The sequence below is a fragment of the Acipenser ruthenus genome, chromosome 31, assembly GCF_902713425.1.
Source record: "Acipenser ruthenus chromosome 31, fAciRut3.2 maternal haplotype, whole genome shotgun sequence".
Classification (NCBI taxonomy): Eukaryota; Metazoa; Chordata; class Actinopteri; order Acipenseriformes; family Acipenseridae; genus Acipenser; species Acipenser ruthenus.
In genome coordinates, this window is record NC_081219.1 from 7,399,283 (window position 1) to 7,421,849 (window position 22,567).

A 22,567-nucleotide genomic window follows, 5' to 3' on the forward strand; every position below is an offset into this window, starting at 1 on the left:
CCTTTTATAGCCATGTTTAGCATATCAGTGTTCAGTAAAACTGTGTAAGTTTGTAAATGTGTAATTTGTAACCTTGCTGCAATAGTATTTCTATTTGACAAAGTTATTTTGAAGCAAAGTATTTTCAAGTGGTAATAAAAAACTGTAATTTTGGGGAATGTAAAGAAACAAGGACTACTGTCTAAGTAATGTTAGAATAAACTAAGAAAACTAAGGAATAAATCAGCTATTTAATACCTGGGTTAGCAGAATACAGCTGGTGGGGCTAATAAAATGGATTTCTTAAATGTAGAAGTCAAAGACAATGTATAGGCACTTAGAAAAGAGTAAAGATTGCAAACTTTAGTTGACAAATTTATTAAAGACTTGTATAATTTGATCATCAGAGAGAATAAATAAAAGACATAAAACATTTCCACAGAAACAAACCCTTACACCGCCCTGGGGCCAGCACACCCAGGTGTAATCAGTATAACGGGACGTACACGATACCTTTGAAGACAGCAGGCAAATGCATAGAACAGCCACTTATAAACAGGGGTCCACTTTTACTGGGGTTGTTTCCCTAAAATGTCCAGTATTTGAGTTTGGTTAGAAATCCTTGAACTTTTCATCTGGAGGGGGTTTGTTGTAAAAATAAAAACACCAGAAAATATGAGCTGTCACATTTGACCTTTGGCAACAATCAGACACTGCAAATTGAAACATGACAAACAAGCTCTGCAGTGTTCGGATTGAAAATACAAAAGACAGACAAGGAATGTTACCTCTCCAGATCTCACACCTACAACACTGAAAGAAAAGCAGGGGTCAGGATCTCGATTCACTCAGAAGAGTTTGTGGGGAGGGGGGGGGGACACACACCAAAACACCCATTCTGACTGACAAGAAGTTACAAGAACACCCTACAAATCAGTGAAGGTACACGTTATAGCTCCAATAGTAGCCACTGAAACAAAGTTGTATTGGCATTCATAGGACAGCTAGATTTGAATTAATGCATGGGCATCACTAGCTAGTAAGCACCTGTATAGAAAACCCTGCATTGCTTGTTCCAGGCCACTGCCCATCTGTGGAAGCACGTGATGTGGTCTTCACTCATCAGTTGGAACTACAGTCCAGTATCTATTGTTGATGCTTGTACTTTTTCACGATGGACATCCATTTCTCACAGAGAAGGTCCCTTTCTATCAAATAATGAAGTCTATACCTATTACGGATTTTTCTCTCTTTGATGACTCTTGCATTGGTGTTCCCAACAATGTAACTTCACTTTAAAAGAGCTTGCTTCCAGCACAATAAAGAGACCCTCTGTCAGGGGGTAAGCCTGGCTATTCTATGTTGTTTTTTCTTCCCCTCAGCTTCTTGTGTTCAGTCCCTCGATAGACTCAAAACCCCATTTACAGTGAAGGTCTGACATGTTGTTGACCACCTGTTCCTGTTGAAAATAAAAATAACTTTGTTTTTGGTAACCAGTAATGTTTTTTTTTTTTTATTTCCTGCCCTATAGGGCTTGAGAAGAAGATCCAAAAAGGCTTGCTGGGTTTAACACAGTTTATGAAAGAGGACCAGATCATCAAAACTGAGTGTGGTCCACTTCGTCCAGCCACGAGGCAGGGCTGGTGGGGAAGTCTGGATACCCACCGCTGCTCCCGGTGGACAAATCTGAACTGGGTCCATTTCCGCCCAACACTCGCATGGCCTGGGTCATGCCCTGTGCACTCTGGGCCATAATGGCCAGCCCAGAGTCTGGGTAGGCCAGGCTAGAGATGAGTGGCTGGTGTCCAGGAATTGCCTGCAGCGAGCTGGGGGACTGGGGCATGCCATAGGGACTGCTGGAACGGATGTCATGGTACTGGTTCTGGGCTGGGATCACACCGTGCTCCATTGGGAAGGCACCATGGCTCCCTGCTTGTCTGGCCAAGGCTGGGGAGGCCTCACTCAGGCCGCTGTATATCCCATTTGAGTGGCTTATCTCTGACAAAGATGGCTCATCTGTAAAATAAATATAACAGTAATTTTACTTTATGCTTTATTCATTTTTAATGTACAGATTAGGGTTGCTGTGTAATAACCAGAGTGTATTATTGTATGTAATATTGAAACATTAAAGAAAATTTTACAGTAAAGTTGATATGTACATATTTATGTGTATATTATTATTATTATTATTATTATTATTATTATTATTATTATTATTATTATTATTATTAGTAGTAGTAGTAGTAGTAGTAACAACAATAATAATAATAATAATAATAATAACAACAACAACAACAACAACAACAACTGTGGCAATTGCCTGGCTCAAGGCCACCACTTTTAAAAGCTGGCAAGCCAGTGGTACCTGTGAAGGAGACCTCAGCGTCACTGTCCAGCCCCTCCTCCTGGATGCTGTCCTTGTCTGACTTGGAGCTCCCCCGGGACCTCTTCATGCTGCGGAAGTACTGGCCCCACCGCTGCCTGCCTGCATCTTTTTTTAACCTCTTCTCTTTGGCTCGTCTGTTCTGGAACCAAACCTGCATTGAGGAAACAGTCAGAGGCACATCATCACTGTGTCCTGAGTGGGTGTGGATCAGCTTAACTACACGAGTTAAGAGAGAGAGAGAGAGATTCATGATTTAATTTATACATTTCTTTTCGTGAGCTGACAAATGTTGCATATGCAATACATACATGGGAGTGCTCCTATTTTCTTTGGTTGTGCCATTTTTTAAAATTAAATCGATGCATTAACTCATGTGTACTATTGCTTTTTCAACATGTACACTAACTGTAAGTCTCACCTGCGGTAGGTGCTTTGTATTCTGTAGGTCTTCTAAACATGTATTAATGTTTGCATTGTTTAACACATTGAGGCTGGCTCCAAGATTGATTGATTAAACCATTAATTCATTCATGAATTCATATACGTTGTGCTAGAACACGGCCTGTTGCTCTAGCTTGAACAGTAAATAATTAATGGGCTCAGAGTGGCTATTTATAATTGATGTCACAATGTTTCAGAATCGGGGATGTTCATCAGGGATGCGTTTTATGCTCGTGTTACACCTGTACCAAAGTCCTACAAACACACCTGTAGTGTTGTTTATGAAAAGATGGTCCCAGTATTATAAAATTAATACTTTTGTAATAGATGTTTTTATCAAGTGGAAAACAACTGTAGCCTAATATATCACATGAAAAAGTAGGTTTTTTTATTTCGTTTCATGGTCTCTGTTGTGATTCTTGATTTAAACAAAACTGAACTGTAAAGCATGTGTTAAAATCAGCACAGCCAACCTATTTTTTATTTGAGCAAGCCACAATTGTGTAATGTTTTCGGAAATTAATTATTGAAATGTCAAATGTATCGTGTAACTTTAAATTTAAACAACATAAAGGTCATATATTAGGTGTAAATGTGTTATTTACAATATTTATTTCACATTAGTTTCACAGGATTTTCGAATCTACAATCGGTTTCAGAGTTCTATGACGCTACGTCTCGCGAGCCAGGCGTGTTGACAAGTGCGGGCGAGAGCACCTCACCTTTAATATTTTATAGATTTGTTTCATAATACGTCACGATTCTTCAGGAGGGTCGTGTTTAAATATGATGACCGTATATAGGAGCCTGTAAATGCAAATGCTTCCCGTAATTAATTTTTTTTTTCGATTAAATAAAATAAACATGAATAAAAAACGGAGGAAACAAACAAAATGAGGGATACGGTTATGACTTGTAGTCTGACTCCAGATTATTGACATGGTAACTGCAGTTTAATGGTAGAATACCTCTAATAGGCAGGCAATTTGGACTGCATATAATTATTTAAACTACAATTTAACGTCACTAGGCCTTTACCAGACTGGTCTGTCGACAGAATGCGATACCTTTAGATACTAAACACCTTAAAACGTGTGAGGTGGAATTTAGACTCCCGTACATAACATGCGTTGGTTGTCATACACAGCTTAGCACTTTATTAAAGCAGAAGGTATGGGTTGCAGGGATCCTGGTCAGACGACGTCGTTCAACGCAGTGTCGCTCTCCGGAACATTGGTGCTGAACCACAACTCGTGTTTTTATGTCATGATGTTTAAAAGTGGTTATTTAAACTAGCAAGTGTGTATTAATCGAATTACAAATGTATTTGTAAAAGTTGGACGACCCCCACTCAAGCTAAACTAAAAACTGAAAAAAATCGTCCGTTTTATGGTCTGAATCTTAAACCCATTAATGTATCAATTTCTATAACATCTATTACAAGGCAAAACACATTTACATATTTTAAAAGGTACAACACATTAAACGAAGCCTTAGCACACATATATAAACGTTTGTATACATATGCAAAACATAATAATAATAATTGTATGCACCATAATATTTATATCTATCTTTATAGTTACGTAGTCTTATGTGTATTGTCCTGTGTGTCTGTCTGTCTAGTCCCAGTCCCACACTTACCCCCAGCTATCTCTGTTTTTAACCAATAGAATTTGAAATAAAATAAGATACCTGCACTACTCTCATATCCAGCCCGGTCTCCGAAGATAGCTGTTCTCTGACATGTCTGGCTGGCTTGGGGGAGTTATTGTAGGCGGTTTTCAGCGTTTCTAGCTGTTTGGCTGTGATGGTGGTCCGGGGTCGTTTCGCAGTGGAGTCTGCCTCTGAAATACAGGGAACTGTAATGCTGTCACCGACTTCACAGACTGGAAACTCCAAGGAGACTAAGACAAACTGTGCTACATGCGTAGATACTATATAATGTGAAAACAACTTTAATAAAACACACCCTCTGTTAAATAAGCACGTGCATTTTTTACATTTTAGATTCGATTTATCAATGTTTTATTCCAAATGTAACCCATTACACCGTTTTCAGAATAGTATATAAGAATGCTTGTTTATAGAACATTACAAGGATTGCAGAGAAATCCCAAAAGAACCATATAGGTTCTGCATGGAATTATTTTCTGGTATGCATTAATGTCATTCGGGTTGACTGAGTCTGCTTTCTAACTAGCAATCTTTCTATTCTGTAATTATCAAGTGCAATCTAATTTGTCATTTTTATTACTCATAATTAGAATACATAACCTATACGATAAACAAATAGCCACAGAGATATGGGTAAGGCTTTGTGCTTCATCTTAAAATGATGCAGAACGTTAGTTACAAAATAAAATCTATCAGAAGCAACTTGAATAAACAAATGGCTTACTTGTGGTTATATAGCATTAAACAACCGGTGCCCACTGGATGAGTTCAAACCAGCTTTGGTTTTAAAGGGATATTTGTCTTTCAGTGTTTAGTTAAACATGTGTTAAATCCCATCACACGTGCCTTCTTTTCAAGATTGTCATTTGTGGTTCATGCAGTATTTAATTATATTATATTCATAATCCTAATTTAATTTTGCTATTGGTATAATCCATCTTCTGATTTTTTATTATGCATTTTTAGCACTGTAGAGACTTTCAGTCTGGTTTTTAAAAAGAGGGAAAACGAGAACTGGATTGCAAAATAATATTCAATGCTATTATAAATCATATGTGTATTTTAAAATGAGTGACACAGTGATCAGACTGGATGTACCCCTTTTCAAAGCCATGCTTTTTTGATTTAGACAGTTAGAAAAAAAATAGAATAAACATGTTTTCTGGTCCTGAAGGACATGCCTGTACTGATCAGCTGAATAATTTGCTGACTGTTGGCCCAATAGATGTGGTGCAGTGTTCTGAGTGGAAAGTCCATTCTTCTTTCTCCAGTGCACTTGAATTTGCAGCACATTTGAAGAGCACTATCGATTGGGAGGCTGGCTGCAGGGATTATTAGCGCAGGTGGGTCAAGTGTTTTATGGATGACCTGTTGACCTCACAGATGAAGTTCACAGTTCAAAGCGGTTGTTAATGAAAGGTTAGTGGGTACAAAGAGAAAGCGTTCGCTAACACGTCGGCTGGGCTAACCCTTCATTTCTAATCATTTAGACGGGAGCACGAGCACAGTGCAATTCTGAACAAAAGGTCACTATCAGATCAGCTGTTGCCAGACATGTGATACATTTCTGCTTGTGTTTAAATAGCTGTCAGCCATTTTGATGCCTATGGGTTCAGGCCAGCACAATTTCAAGGAAAGTTATGTCTGTATATTGATTTTACATGCTTAATTTCTTAATTACACCAAAACTATTATTGAAACATAATTTGGATATAATTTTGAAATAGAGGCCTATCAATTATTTTTATAAACAGATCTGATAAGATACACTGTAGAACACCATTTCTAAAGAATTAAATATTCATCTTGTGCAACACATAGTATACTTTCAAACAATTAAAATAAGCACTAAGATGTTTTCAAATCTGTCGAGGGATTGTGTTTAATTCTTAAACATTTGGTTTTACAATACTACAAAGGTTTTTTGTTTAATACATTTCTACAAAATGGAAGTAGACTTTGACTTGGTGTATTCCAAGTAGTTCTATAGTATTACACTGAACCTGTTCAATGTTATTAAATTACATGTTTTTTTAAATATGCAAAACTATTTTAACTGCAATAATATAGTCTACGTTTTCACATTGTTTTTTTTCTGTTGTTGTTTTTTTTTCTTTCTTTTTGCAGTACGATTAAATTATTTGTATTATTGATGCCAGTCTTATGCAGATTACATTTTGAGAACTAACCATAATATTGGTTGTTTTAACTAGGCCTATTGGATTTGCCGAATGTCTCCAAAACACAACTCCTCTTCATAATAATAATAATAATAATAATAATAATAATAATAATAATAATAATAATAATAATATACACCAAACTCTGCATAATAATTCTATCTATGGTTCGTGGTGACATAAATCAGGAGAGCTCGAATGGTTAATCAATGTCACCAGAAACCCGAGATGGAATTACAGCCTTACATACAGGGGCACTGGAACTAGGGGTGCCGGACTGAAGTGCTGGGCACCTCCTTCCCTCATATACAGGGGCTACAGTTTTGTTCAATGACTTTCAGCACCTCCACTATAAAAATTGTTCCAGCGCCACTGCTTATATGTACATTTTTGGGGTTTATTATTTATTGTACATGGCGACATAGCAACAGACAGTAACTGAAAAACTAGCAGTGTTTATTTTCGAATAACTGAAGACGTTTTGAGAATAACATTGCAAAACATCATTTTAAAAAAATGGGGCGGGAAGGGCGAGTAGAAATGTGTTTGTCTTTTTTTAAAGTGCATTGGATGATATCCTCGTCACTCAAGAGCCTCTGCTTTCTGAGGGCCATCCTTCTACACTGCCTAACATCCTTACATTATTTTGCTCTTACACAAATTTCTCCCCGTCTTCTGCAGATAAAACCGTTGTTGTTTGTTTTGGTATTAACGGTGTTTTGTTGTGTTCATGCCTACTAGGTTTTATCATCAACCTTACTATGAACTTATTTTACACGGGTCCCGCGCCAACACCGTGTATAAGACACCATGTTTATTAATAATAATAATAATAATAATAATAATAATAATAATAATAATAATAATAATAATAAACTCGAATGAATACCTAATGTTCCAGTGTTCCTGAATCTGGGAGCGTGTCGCCTATAATAATATCTTAGATTGTATTAAAAATTATTTTATTTTGCTTACATTTTTTGGGTGTGAAAATTTGAAACCAATACTGCCCTTTTCAAAGTTCTTATAGTGCAATAAGAACTACATATTGTGGTAACACGTTTTGTGCATCAAAAATAAATACTTTACTCGAACCCTATCGAAAGATTATAATAAAGGCTTTACTCAAAAAAAGGGAACGTACCCATTGATTTACCGATTGATTTTACCATATTATTTAATTCGATTTTAACTTTCTAAAATATTTTTTATTATTTGTGCATTTGCTCAACTTTAAGGAAACCAGATTCTAAAAGTAAATCAAACGTTTAAGGATTAAAATTAAACCTACTGCAACGTTATATATATATATATATATATATATATATATATATATATATATATATATATATATATATATATATATATATATATATATATATATATATATATATACTTTGCACTGTAATGCTTATTTTGGAAAATCTTTGGTCATATAAATTATAGTCTAAAACAATTAAACTAATCACTTAAATGTGTTTAGAATCTGTTCCACAAGATGTATGCTTAATTCTTAAACACTTATTTTTACAGTGGAGTACCCTGGTATCCTTGGTTGATATTGCCCCAGTCATGAGCAGTGGTTAAGGGGGGACAGGTTTGGCTATAGCACCCGACTCACCTCTTTGTTTGGCGGTCTCATAGTCAGCCTTGCACACGAGACGACTGTCCTCCATTAGGTAATACTCGTCTCCAGTTGCTAGCTGCCGCTTGCACACGACACAGGCGAAGCAGTGAAGATGGTAAACGAAGTCCTGGGCCCTTCTGACCACTTGTGTAGGCGGAATACCTTGCTGACAGGCGGCGCATTTAGTCCCAAACCTCCTTTTGGAAATACAATTAGCAATTTATATGATTCTCAAGGTGTATCCGCTACAAGCAAATACACCCTTCACCATCTTAACGTTATTAGAGCAATATTACACACCCCATACAGAAAAGCTTATTCTTGCCCTGGGTAAAATCATCAAAATTGTGAGACAACAATATTGGAAATAAAATACCATTTACAATACAATACAGTAGGTGTACCAATGCAGAATAATCAACTTACGAAAACCTATAGAAATATATTTATTTTCTGTTAATAATAATTACTAATGGGAAAATAGTTGTTTGCCTCTTTTGTAGCCTATATATTTTTTCTGGATTAAAATGTTTATAATATGAACGATTTCAATGTAAACAATGGCATTTTCTACAGTGCATGTGTTATGAAGGTAATATAGGCTAGTTGTTTTTTGTTAGATCACTGTAACTGTATATTTTAAAAGATGTCAGACTTCAAAATGTAAAACAGATCTTGCATATAGATGCATCACTACGATATTTTTGTAAGTAACTGCATCCAGGAAGTTCATCATAAAATTGCACTAACTTGTATAGTTCTCTAGCGTTATACTTGCACTGTAAAACATCATATATCCCACACAAATATGGTACAGTAAACTAATCAAAGCCATCTATTTAATTTCCTTCATTCCTTGTTTCATGTTTAAAATTAAACAAATATTATGCAACAGATTTAAAAAAAAAAAACCAAAAGTGTTTATTTCAACTGTTTGATACCAGCACTGCAGTTTAAAGTATATACAAACTAAACTGTGTTTAAAAGATGCTGCATACGATGCATGTTTACTTGAATATTTGGTTTACAGTGCATGCATGTGGTTTACTGGTATTAGGAAGCTGGCATCGGCTTGTCAGAGTACAGGACAGTACAATGCATGATCACTCACTTGAAGAAGTCCTCCTTGCAATAGACGCTCTCGCCTCTGCTGAAGCACTTGTCTGCCAGTTGGGTTTGGCAGTCGCTGCATTTCAAACACTTGCTGTGCCAGTGTCTGTCCAGCACTTTGAGAATGAACCGGTCCACGATGTGCTGGTTACAGCCCGCACACATAGGGATCTCTGCAAGACACCAACACATCCCTTATTATTATTATTATTATTATTATTATTATTATTATTATTATTATTATTAGTAGTAGTAGTAGTAGTAGTAGTAGTAGTAGTAGTAGTAGTAGTGTTGAAATTCAGCTCAAATAGATGTTAAATATTTGATTTTTTTATTCCTCAATCAAACACATCTGTTTATGAAGTTCATTTTTAGTAGTAGTAGGTTTACATACTGTTCTTGTTATATTATTTATACAGCTGTATATTTTATGGTTAGCCTACAAAATAATAATAATAATAATAATAATAATAATAATAATAATAATAATAATAATAATAATAATAATAATAATCTAGGTGCCGTTGCTCTTCTAAACTGGAAAAGGTACGAATTAAACATGTTTTCAATATGCTCAGTTACGCGTGTGTTATCATTGTTGTGCTGATACATGCAGACCTGTGTCACCCAGTCTTGCTTTTGAAAGAAGATAGTATACAATACATATCGTGACACATCTCAAACAAATACACACACACAAATAAACACCATGTCCTGGTCTGTACAGTTAAGTATATTCAACCGTATCACTTCTGTAGAACAATCTATTAGTTTTATAATGGTTTTATTTGATACAATGTATATTAAGATTTTTTCGTCAACTAAAAAAGCAATATGTATTAGTATGTAAAAAAGCATGATTGCAATTTACAAAAACATTCTAACCATAAAAATATATATTTTGGATGTAACTTAAAAAAGGTCATATTCTACACCATGTGCGCTCGTGTCACTAATGCAAGGGCATTCATTCTAAAGAAAATACAAATAACTTAAATGGCACTATGCTATTAGTTCAAAATATTGACTAGGAAATATGAATTGATATTAGATTCATTGTAAATAATTTGCATGCAAGTACTATTCTAGCACCAAAAAACGACAGCATATTAAATGTAAAGAAGTAAACCACTTAGGAAATATTGAACATGAAATCATTTTAAACAAATCCCCTGTTCCGAAAGCAGATACAATTTAACAAAAAGCATTGTATGTCGAAAAACAAATCAAAGTTGACTTTAACAATTGGTGCAGCTATATTACATAACATGCTGTGTAGCAAAAAAAAGGAAATAAATAGTATTTAGGTTATTGCTCCGGTTTTGGAACAACATTTTGTATAAATCACACAACTTCATAAACTGCAGAGCACGTGTAAAAAAACACTCAAGACTTGCCGGCTAAAGTAAGAGTCCAAGGTTGACAGCCCATTTTCGTAAACAATAACTTCAGAGGAAGAAACAATACTGGGCACGCGACATCCACCGATCTAATCCCCCAAATGAACTCAAGCGCCTCGTCTTCTCAACAATACAGGGGACTAAGACAAGCGCCTCGTCTTCTCAACAATACAGGGGAGAAGCTTAAAGACACCGTCTTATTAAAACAAAAAACACATTTCTTCTGCTTGGCTACGTCTAATCTGATCACCCAAGAACAAAAAAAAGTGTAATCTCTTACATTAATATGAACCTTAACTCTTGAGAAATTAATGTAACAGACCCCTCCCTCTCCCCCACCAAACACCCGAATCTCAAGGGAGAAGGACCCGCTTGAAGAGACACTTGAGGAGAAAGACCCTTACTCTGCATGCCGAAATCCAGGCTCCAGCTTTGATGTTTCCTTTGCCGAAGAAAGAAAACTTGCGTCTTCCTTGACTTGTGCATTCAACGACCACCCTTCAGCTCATTACAAGCGCTAGAGCTGTTTCTCCTTTACATACACTTCCGTGTGTTGATATAGACTGTAAACTTAGATGGTCATATAAAAACACCGTTCTTGAGCGCCTTCTAGGTCTGAACCAGGCAGTGAAAAAAAAAATACCCAAAGGAATGAAGCAGAGATAATGGATAAAGCTATTAGCTCATCGGCCAACCAGTGCCGGAGTAAAGACGCCTCGTGGCCTATAGCAAAATCCCAATGTATATAATGTGTCTGTTAACCGTTATCACTCTACTGCTATATAGGGATTGCAGTATTATGTTGCAATGCTGAATTTTGGCAGTAAAAATATCACCTATAAAAACTTATTTCTATTCGGTCCACTTCACAAAGCTCGTGATTTATTTAAAGTTGCTTGAGTTTTGTGAATATAGTTTCTTTGAAATAGCGAAAAATAAAGTTGAAGTAAAACAGAACTGTGGGTCAGTCCAGTCACATTTACAAGTTGTTCATGTTTCAGAATGGCGAAAGGTACAGTTTGGGAAGACGTTGTTTTTAGGTGACAGATGTGGAACCTGGGAAAGGTGTATATTAGCGGTTAAATAGGGCTGTTTAACACAGCTTGCCCTGTTTCTGTCTTTATTGTAAAGTTGAGAGAGCACGAACGTCTTCTACTTCCAGCAGCCCCCCTGGGTCAGTCAGGTCTTCTGGATGAGTGAACCTGCTTTCCTTTCACAATGTCCGGGTGAGCTAGGCTGAATTTAACACGGACAATGTTTTGCAAAATAAGTATATACTCTAAAACTGTATATTTTATTGTTAAAATCGATATCGACATATACAAATGGGCAGGGTTTTGTTAGTCTTTCCTTTTGCAAACTGGACAGTGGAGGAGAAATGAGAGTCAGTCTAATTTAAAGAGCACAGCTCGTCTTATAAATACAGAAGCCTATCTGGAAACACATTTTAACGCTCGAATAATAACAATACTGCATACACATGTATCAACAGCGCAGGACCTCAAATACACTCAGAATTCCCGCCCTGAACAAATCCTTTCAAACTTTTAATGGTAACTTTTAAAAGTGTTTGTTTCCTAGCAATTACTTTATAATAATTTACTAACGCGCTACATTAAAGATGTTATTATCAGTTCTATTTTCTTGTTTTACACATTACTTTTGGATGTTGGATAAAAAGAGACACTTTTTATTTATTTATTTATTTATTTATTAACATTCAGGTCTGGCTAGCTAGAGGATGGGAGCCTAAATTTCAGGTTTTATCCTTTAAATAATTAATTACGGATGCAAGCTTGTAGCTCCTTATCCGAAGGAAGCATCATTTTTCTTTTGTTGGTTTTATAAAACATTAATGCGGAGGTTTCTGTCATGACTCCAGCACACCTGCGAGTAGAACAACGTCGAGAACAGATGCACGAGCACCGGCCCATTGTTAATTTATAACGCTGTGTAAAACTACATCACAATCGAGATATGATAACATTTTTTGAAGATTTTACAATCAATTTCAATATTATATTTTTAAAATTGAAACAACAACGAGCTCATTCAAGTAGTTTGTCTTGTCGGAGTCTTAATTAACGGCCTCTCGATTTTTTTTTTTCAACTTTTATTGTCATAATTCGTTAAAGACAACCTGTTCAGCTTCGGCAGTATAAACATGGTTACTATTCATAATCATTGTGATTGTTTATGTATTTGTTTCAATCATTAATGAAATGCTTTTATTTGTGGACTATCTGTTTTTAATACTATGTTGCCGAACTGTAAAAATGTATAACGTATTATATTTTTTCAATATTTACTATGTAGTCCACAAGGAAAAAAATATATGTTGAACTTCTGTCAATGAAGAGGATATGATTTTGTTAAGAACAAATACAAGTTTATAAATAAACTAGATAATAAACAAAAGGTTATCCATCAAGGTAATTTATTATTCGAAAAAGTGATTTAAAAAATCTGTCAAAACTTTTCACTGGATACTGGCATTTGTCCTCTTTTTTTAAGATGCTGGGTAAAATTGCTTTATGGTGTGCCAGAATAAAAAGATGAGACATATGTCACCCCCGCGGATCTGCCTTCTCTGCCCCTAATCCCTTGCCTCCCTGTTTTAGCCGTAATCCGGTGCATTACAAAGATAAACGAACAGCATTACATGTAATTCTGACGAGAGGTAACATCCTCCGCTCAATATGTAGGCACCCTAATATAATACAATAACATTTCTACTGACGTTGCACATGCGTATGGATTAGCATGCCAATGTCTAGAACTGTTGCAAAATTTTACAATTCCATAGTGTCCATGTGTATTAATAATATCTATCTATCTATCTATCTATCTATCTATCTATATCTATATCTATATCTATATCTATATCTATCTATATCTATATATATCTATCTATCTATCTATCTATATATATATATATATATATATATATATATATATATATATATATATATATATATATATATATATATATATATAATCCCATTCTGGTGGGCTCATTGTATATCACACTGACCTAATATTTCTACGTTGGCTGCAAAGTTCAATAAATACGCGGTTTCCTGCATTTTAGAGTTGAAACCCCTTGGATGAAACACCGCTCAATAAAACGAATTTCAACCTGAAAATATATTATATAAACCAAAGTTAATAGAAACCCTTCACATCCACTTATACATATCTCCCTTCCAAAGAACAACAACCTTACTATGCGTGCATGACTAACAAAACGTTTTAATGTAGTCAGTTTTAATGTTCGTAGTAATTTAGAAAGTTGACATTGACACACAGAAAGAGAGCAGCATGCTGTTCATAATGTATAGATGTTTTTTTTCTGTTTTTCAAACTGTCAAAGACTCCAGAAGACTTCTAATATCTTTATAATAGTATATACCTTTGCGTAGCTCTTCGTTCTGAGCTAACAGGGCTAGGAGCATATCCGTACTGGGTGCTTCACTGGATGCGTTACATTGGTTAAGAGAATCCATCTTGCATTATCCCTCTGTGTACAACAAAACTAGGGGGTCCCTTCAAGGTATGACGATTTTCCTCAGTTCAGTATAAATGTATAGGCTTTTTCAAGAGCAGGCCACTTCAGAGATCCCAGACGTATTGTTATTGAAGGTTTTCGTGGACTGTACAGTGCGCTGGAGTTGGCTTCGTGAATGCAAGAGAGAACATAGGCGTGAGCGTGCAGCGCGGTTACCCCTGGTGACTGGGGAGTTTAGAGGAGGCACGGGAGATGGAATATCATTACAGACAATAAGCGGAAAGGTGTTGCGCTTTCAAGGACTCAAAGGTCAACAGGGTGCAAAACAAATGGGTTCAGTTGTATGCACGAGTATAGTACTCTTGTTTAATTATCTCCAGAGTGGCGTTACCAATATATAACATTTTATATAATATTTGGTTCTTAAATTCAGTCATCTTTTTGCCCCTTCGTGTATTCTGCTCCAATATTTTATTTTATTTCACGATTTAATTAAACCAATTTGCTGATAAGTGAGCACACGTAAAGTCATTTTGACCGTGAGGTCAAAAACATAATTCAATTCATAGTTGTGTCTTGCAAGTAACAAATCAATAAAAACAATATGGAGACGATTCATTTTATATTTAAAATGACTTTATTAAACCAGCATACTTGGATAAGTTAGCAGGGCTACTTCAATAATGAAACGGCATGCATTTTGAATTTAAACAATAACGACGCTTAATGGACAAAATGTGTTCTCTTGAAACATGTAATTAACGCATCTGTGTCCATTAAACTCACTGCTGTTGCCCTGTATAATAAAGCCCATTTTATTAGGATTTCATGTGGCTGGGAGTTGATGAAAGCAGTTGCAAGGGAGTTTGTTGGGTTACCAGTGAGATATCGAAGATCAAGCTAAACTTACATCTGAGAGCAGAAGAATGTAAGAATGGAGGGGAGATGATATTATCAAAGCAGGCTTAATGGATAGAACGTTATTTTGGAGTTGAGTGGGGTCCATATTTCAGAGTCAATGTTCGAGCAACGGATAGCAGAAAAAATACAGTAAAAATGTATACCGCCAAATATAAGAGCATCAGAAGAAGTGTACTAGAGAAGCTTACATCAAAGGGTGGTAAATGTGAGCTCAGCGCTGTTCTGACATGGGTCGTACTGTGAGTGTAGTAACCCTTATTCATCAGTGTGTCGGTCCAAACATTCATGTTAAACATTGTTTAAAGACAGTTCCCACTTCCTACTGATTGTAATTCATCAGAGTCTTCTGTTATTACCAAATGCTACGCCACTTCATTCTAAAAAGAGATTGTATTCTGCAATCAGCCACACCAAACAATAGTGAAATGCAAGGGAGCAATCATTGTTTTCAGAAAAAAATAAGGCCACTACGCACTGTCGATTTTGACACTAACACGCGCTCAGTTCTTAACCGGATATCTGCTGTATCACGTGTTAATATCGACAGTGGAGAATAACAGACTGAAAGACGATTGGTGGAAAAGCTATGTCTTAAAAACAAGACATGTCCACATAGTGACTTCTAAAAGACAACTGTTTACTTTGGGAAGGATCGGCAATTCAATACAATGCTAAGTGAGGTAACACCCAGATACATTGTCTTGACAGTGATCTTTAGTGCAAAAAGGTGCCTTGGGAAATCAAGCGTAGTGCCACCGCTGATGTTTCCTCTGATGAATTCAAAATCAATGCCCATTTGCCTGCATTTCCAGAGTATATGAAACACATTTTGGTGAAAGGTGCGCGATGCTTCAATGTTCTTTCTTACTTTTAACCTTTAATAATATTTTGTATGTCTTATTGATCGCTCTCTTCTGTAGGGGCAGGAGACAGTAATGGAATAAAATGAGCGATGATTATCGGCAAAATAAAACGAGGGGCATCTAGGGAAAGCAACTTGATCTTAATGGGGTTTGCACGAAAATGGACGCATTAAAGAGGAAACTGCTAATTTTAATTTTTTTTCGATTAGATCGACTCTATGGGATATTTAGCAGTTTATTATTATAAATATACAAGATGCACAGGTCTGTTATAAGTAAAAAATGATATATGTTTTATGGTTATTTTAAGTGATTCATTTTAAGCTAGCAGATCCTTACGATATACGCTTTTCTCATAATAATATTAAGGTAGGTAACTGCTCTGTATTTGGTCTGCTGGCTGTAATAAGAACATAAGAAAGTTTCCAAACGAGAGGAGGCCATTCAGCCCATCTTGCTCGTTTGGTTGTTAGTAGCTTATTGATCCCGTGTTTGCTGTATGTGTGTGCTGTATTTATTTTTGGTTGTATTTTAAGATGTATATTATTGTGGTTGGCTTTTTTACATATTGAGATGTGCGTATGACATATGGTATAATATATGTGTTATTATTATTATTATTATTATTATTATTATTATTATTATTAGTAGTAGTAGTAGTAGTAGTAGTAGTAGTAGTAGTAGTAGTAGTAATGGGATCTCAAGTTTGTTATTTGGAGGGTAAAACCACAGGCACATTTATAGTTTATACACTACAATTATGGCTTAATAAAACATTATAGGCTATGTTTGAATATATATATATATATATATATATATATATATATATATATATATATATATATATATATATATATATATATATATATATAAACACAGCAACGGTAAATTGTAAAACATAGAATTATGACAGAATGTTTACAAAAAAGCATTACTATTAAGTTAATAACCATTAATAATTTATAAATTCGATTTTATATGTGTGTATTGCATATATGCTTTTTACAGTTACTTAATTCATGTAATTGAGGTGACGTGGTTTTTTTATTGTTGTTTTATGTATTCGTTTAACATAGATTTAAAACGACATTCACAAGATCCCCGTCATATTTCTGATCTTTTATAAGATCAAAACGTATATAAACACGACAGGAATGTAGAAGAGCGCTTGCTTTTAGAAAATGTAATCATCTCAGTAGTTTTACACAAGCTGAAAAGAAAAGTCAATCCTTCACTTTTAAATGAGCAACATAACTGAACAGTCCGTTGACGTTCAATATCTACTTTATAATGTGCTCATCTTTAAGCTTTGTCTCTATACCCACGGGAACTAAAATACGATATATTTGTAAGTATGTATATATGTATGTATGTATTTCTTTTTTGTTGAAAGAACACATTTTGAATTGCATATTGATTATAATCTTTACCTTGATGTGTATTACTGCCGCATTCTCAAAGGAATGCTTAAATCTGCACAGAGTTGTTTTTCTCCAGGTTACAAGTGTAAAACGTGTTGCTTCTATGTGTTGAGCTATGGGTGCCTCGTTTTGTAGATGTGTGCGCAATCTTCATCGACCTGTAGACCTGCACCGCAGACCATTCAGCCGTTGCACCTGTCGTGATGACACACACTACCTGTTGAGCGTGCAGGCCCAAGGGGAGGTCAACAGCCAGGCACACAAGCTGCCGCGCGGACGCACAGACAGGTTGTGGTTGTGTCGTTTCGGGGGTTTAGTGTCTAGGTGGTCCCTGCCTGACAGCAATGAGTAATGGTGGTGTGGAATGACAGCACGCGCTTTACATCTGTTCATATCATTTACTAACAATGGACTTCATTACATATTCATAACGTCTACTGCCGGCGGGGCTAAACGCAACTGAAAAAAAGACTTAAAGGAATATGCCTAAGATGTCAACAAAAATCGCTTGAATACATAAATAAATATTTACCACTTTTAACTAAATTGTATTTACGCTATAAAAATGCATGTGAACAATATGGTGTTGTGTTAAGTCTTTTTATTTTTACACACATTTCATTGTCCTATAAAACAAAGTCGACAGCATTGTGGTTATTTCAAAGTTGTGTAAGTACATTTTTTATTCTTGCAAATGGCGTTTTTAAAATGGTTGGATAATCACGTTAATATGTATATAATTAGAATGGGGGTTTGTTGGGTACGCAAAGTTCGTTAGAGATTCATTTATATGTAACATTACAAAGATCTGCAACATCACTGAGAATAACAAATCAGTAGTGAATTAGCCAATACCACGACATTCGCCACAACCACCTTCGGAGAAGTTTGCCTTTGGTATCATGTTGACATATGCTTTATCAGAGTGTAGGTCCATATTTATTTGTATAAATACAAATGATATATTTACATGTATATAAATTCCATTGTATTAAGTCATACCGCGTTTGGAACTGGTTTAAATCTAATGTTGTGATTAGATTTGAATGTCTCTGACGAGGCATAAGTAAAATTGAAGACGCAGCAATCAATACTTAGTAAAATTGAAGACGCAGCAATCAATACTTAGTAAAACTGAAGACGCAGCAATCAATACTTAGATCACCTTTACGGATGATTTTATGTTTGGTCATTTTTGTTTTCTACAATGTTGTATTATCTGGCGAAACAAACACAGCTTTTTATCATAACCACTTGTTCCCTGGTATGGAGTTTGGCGTTGGTGTGCATTTCTTAACGAGTTCCGTTTAGGAGACGCAGTGGGAATCTGACAGGTACAATTTCATGGCATGTTATGTCCTGCCACTAAACATCAGGGTGTTACCGCCGCAAAACCAGAAAGCAAAGCATGTCCGCACAGTCTACACACAGAGTATCGATACAGCGACCATGGCATATTTGGTGGAAAACATTTCACTTTCTTCTGAGATACATTTTAAAGAAACACAATATTCTTACCTTGATTGGAGCTGTATCTGGTGAAATTGGTCTGGTTCTGACAGCCGGATCCCGGGTGCTCTAGCAACATCTTGGTTAACCAAAAAATACCTTTATAATTTAAATAAATATGTACAAACAAAAACGTAAAGAAAACACCGACTTGCTGTATCCAAGCAGACTTGACAATAGTAAAAATGTCCCCACAAACTACTTAAACTAACAAACTATTGAATAGAATACACAAATACATAAATAAATACATAAATAAAGACTTGAAATATATAAATGATAAATCTAAAATTACAAAACGTGTTTAGAGCTACCTTTGAGACCTATAACTAACTGTGTAGGGGGTTTCTTACTGCTACTATAAATAGCGTCAGCTGACCCCGCGTTGCTTGTCGTGCTGCTCTTTAGCATAACAAAGGTAGCGAGTTGAGCGGCGACACTGCCGAAGCTCTGCCTTGTCCAGGGTGCTGAAAGGGGAGTCGCTGGACGCGATGCTAGAGGCGTGCGCGTGCTGTCTTGTTCCTTGTCTTCTGGCCGAGTCCCCCCGTGCATTTCACATACACGTGTCCATCTTTCACTGTACACAATAGCCGCAGAGGGAGCCCCGCGTCCGGACATTGTCATCATGCAAATTTCCCTTGTCATGCTCCTGCCACTCTTTTGTTCCAGTGCGAGGTACTATAACAGAATTGTGAATTGTTCATTATGCACTCTATTGTCTGCCCTTTTGTGTGTCATTTTATTTCTTCGAGAGGCACGCATTTCCATTCATTAGGCTGGTTGCAGAACACACAATGGAGAAACTATTTAAACTACCTTTGTAAAGGGACCACAGTGCTGTCATTCCAGCGAATCCCTTCATTTCACATGTTAATTCACTTGTCCACAAGAACATCTCTGAAGACTAGGTTGACGGTTTGGGCTATCCCTTACTGGTATGGGAGCTTATATGCACATATTAAGGAATAGAGTTGTATGCAAGGGAAATCGTTTTGATAAGATTAAGTGGACCACCATATCTACCTTTTGAATAACATACGTTTCTTAATAGGCTTAAGGATTAATAACTCTGTGTAGTTAATGGAAAGTGTTGTGACATTTATTTCACTTGAAGCGTGTAATGATTCAAGGAGGCTGTTCAGATACCTATGCGATGACTCTGTTTACATAGGGGCGCGGTTATAAGGGACCGGGCTATGGTTACACCAAACAGCCGCAGTTTAGATGACGTAAGATAAACATCTCGCAGCTCCTGCGCGGTTTTTTTTAATTATTATTTTTTTTAAAAGGTAACATTCTTATATTGGGTAATTTACGTTTATTTACAGCAACGGTTTGACAGCTGAATTTCAATCATTTTAAAGTGCATACTAATCAGAGTTTTACTATAAGGAGAACTAGACCCAACAGCATGCTTATCAATAGAATAAAATGCTGCCTGTAATTTACAAATATAACTCGTTATTTTGATCATTACTAGTTACATGTGTGAATGTGAACCGTGACAAACTTCAGCGGAAGCAGCCGCTGTTGTAAGGGTCGGTGCCGGTGCCAGAGTCGCGACCCTGTATGAACTGTCACAGGCGGAGCAGCTGTTAAAGTCTATGCTGGCTCACACCAGTTCTGATGAGTTTACGCATTTAAAATATAGAGAAGACAATGCAGGGATTTTTATAATCAGTTTCGAAATTATGTTAATTATCAATCTGATCAACCTTAAAATCATATTAGATAGTATAGCAATATCAAAATGAAAACTATATTTGAAAAAAAATGAAAGAGAAATAGACTGGTGTGAAAAGGGAAAAAAAGTATATTGATGGTATGTTACCTACAAGTTAATAATAATAATAATAATAATAATAATAATAATAATAATAATAATAATAATAATAATAATAATAATAAACTAGATGGTAACTTTACAAGTAAAGTTGTGGGGCTTGCTTTATTGGGAAAGTGGTCAAAGTAGCTGATTTGTGTCAAAAGTCACATTGCTTAGAATGTGCTATAATTTGACATTTCTCAAAGTTCTATGACAGTTAATTCAACAGTGGGAAGTAGCCTACTGAAAGAAGTTGATGCGGTTACTAAAACAGGTGTACCTCTTGATTGGTAGACGCCATTCCTGTTTTGATTTCATATCTGAATAGCTGAGAAGTAGAGGAAGATTTCATTTACTCTAAGTAGTTGTCTAACTTGTTGGGAAAGTGGTCAAAATGGCAGTTGTTTATAAAAGGTTAGAGACAATTGAGTTGGTGCGGTTACTAAAACAGGTGTACCTCTTGATTGGTAAAAGTTATTTCTGTTTTGATTTCATATTTGAATAGCAGAGACGGAGAGGAAGATTCCATATGCTCTAACTGTTTGTCTTACTTGTTGGGAAAGTGGTCAAAGTAGCTGATTTGTGTCAAAAGTCACATCGTTTACAGTAAATAGAATGATGGAAGTCTGGGAGTTTTTAAACAATGGGGAGCTTTAGAATGTTGAAAAAAGTCCCATTAAAGTGAATGAAGATGGACAAAAAAAAGGACAACAAGCTTAATAGTTTAAAAATTATAAAATATATCAAAAAGTTGTATACAAGCACACTATTCCAGACCGGTCTACACGTTTTAAAGTTTGAACGGCGTTTCTAGCTTAAACCGTATAAGTGGAGTAGCGTGCCAAAGAATAATAATAATAATAATAATAATAATAATAATAATAATAATAATAATAATAATAATAATAATAATAAGTATGTAGAAGATCTAAAGTGGGGACTCTTGCTTCGCAAGCCCCACTAATGACATGCCCTTACACAGAATATGTTCCGTTGTTAGAATTATGCAGTATGGTGGCCTCTCTGTGGATCTGCAGTGCGGAAAATAACGGATTGACGGATTGACGGATTGAACAGCAGTGTGGATTAGTGGTTAGGGCTGTGGACTCTTGACCGGAGTCGTGGGTTCAATCCCAGGTGGGGGACGCTGCCGTACCCTTGAGCAAGGTACTATACCTATATTGCTGCAGTAAAAACCCAACTATAAAAATCGGTAATTGTATGTAAAAATAATGTGATAGCTATATAATATGATATCTTGTAACAAGTGTAAGACGCCCTGGATAAGGGCGTCTGCTAAGAAATAAATAATATAGAAACCATTGCGCATTTATTTTTTAAAAAAACAAAACAAAAACCTCGGTGCACAGAAATTATATATATATATATATAGTAACTTTACAACTGTCAGATGTGCAAGACGTTGTTTAACAATATGCTTTAGTAAATGACATTTTACGTTATTGTAATGTGCCGTTATTGTAAGTTGAACCATTTGGGAACTGCTGTGTTTTATTAAAATAATTTTAAACCTATTTCGTAGCCCATTTGATAGGTGTTACACATACGGTGCATTTAAATCAAAGTGGGTTTTATGTCGCAGGGAGATTCAGGTCACTCACTGTAATTTTTTTCCGCATAGTTCTCAGCTGACAGCGGTTGAAACGTCTTAAAAGAAAATAGTGGGTTATGGCAAAGATGCAGCTCTCCTTTCTTG

At 35.8% G+C, this 22,567-nt stretch overlaps 1 protein-coding gene across 4 annotated transcripts; it reads right to left on the minus strand.

Annotated features, from left to right (window-relative positions):
- Positions 1-358: 358 nt before the first annotated feature.
- LOC117422720 (LIM/homeobox protein Lhx3) lies at positions 359-19,505 on the minus strand. Of its 4 annotated transcripts, none has more exons than XM_059005706.1 (6): positions 19,035-19,505; positions 9,405-9,576; positions 8,288-8,490; positions 4,505-4,656; positions 2,348-2,519; positions 359-1,995 (listed from the first exon to the last, which is right to left on the minus strand). In XM_059005706.1, the coding sequence occupies exons 1-6, from the start codon at positions 19,102-19,104 to the stop codon at positions 1,577-1,579; spliced, it is 1,188 nt and encodes a 395-aa protein (XP_058861689.1). In that variant the 5' UTR covers positions 19,105-19,505; the 3' UTR covers positions 359-1,576. The 4 variants fall into 4 exon arrangements, with proteins under 4 accessions (XP_058861689.1, XP_058861687.1, XP_058861686.1 ...); XM_059005704.1 differs by lacking the exon at positions 19,035-19,505 and adding an exon at positions 14,216-14,471 and having other exon boundaries at positions 8,288-8,487; XM_059005703.1 differs by lacking the exon at positions 19,035-19,505 and adding an exon at positions 14,216-14,471.
- Positions 19,506-22,567: the final 3,062 nt, after the last annotated feature.

Excerpts from the sequence above, each read along its gene's own strand:
- LOC117422720 (XM_059005703.1), bottom strand. The coding sequence starts at position 14,309 with ATGGATTCTCTTAACCAATGTAACGCATCCAGTGAAGCACCCAGTACG. Across the intron at positions 8,491-9,404 it reads TGCAAGGAGGACTTCTTCAA|GAGGTTTGGGACTAAATGCG; the intron begins GTGAGTGATCAT and ends TATTTCCAAAAG. Across the intron at positions 4,657-8,287 it reads TGAGACCGCCAAACAAAGAG|AGGCAGACTCCACTGCGAAA; the intron begins GTGAGTCGGGTG and ends CCTGTATTTCAG.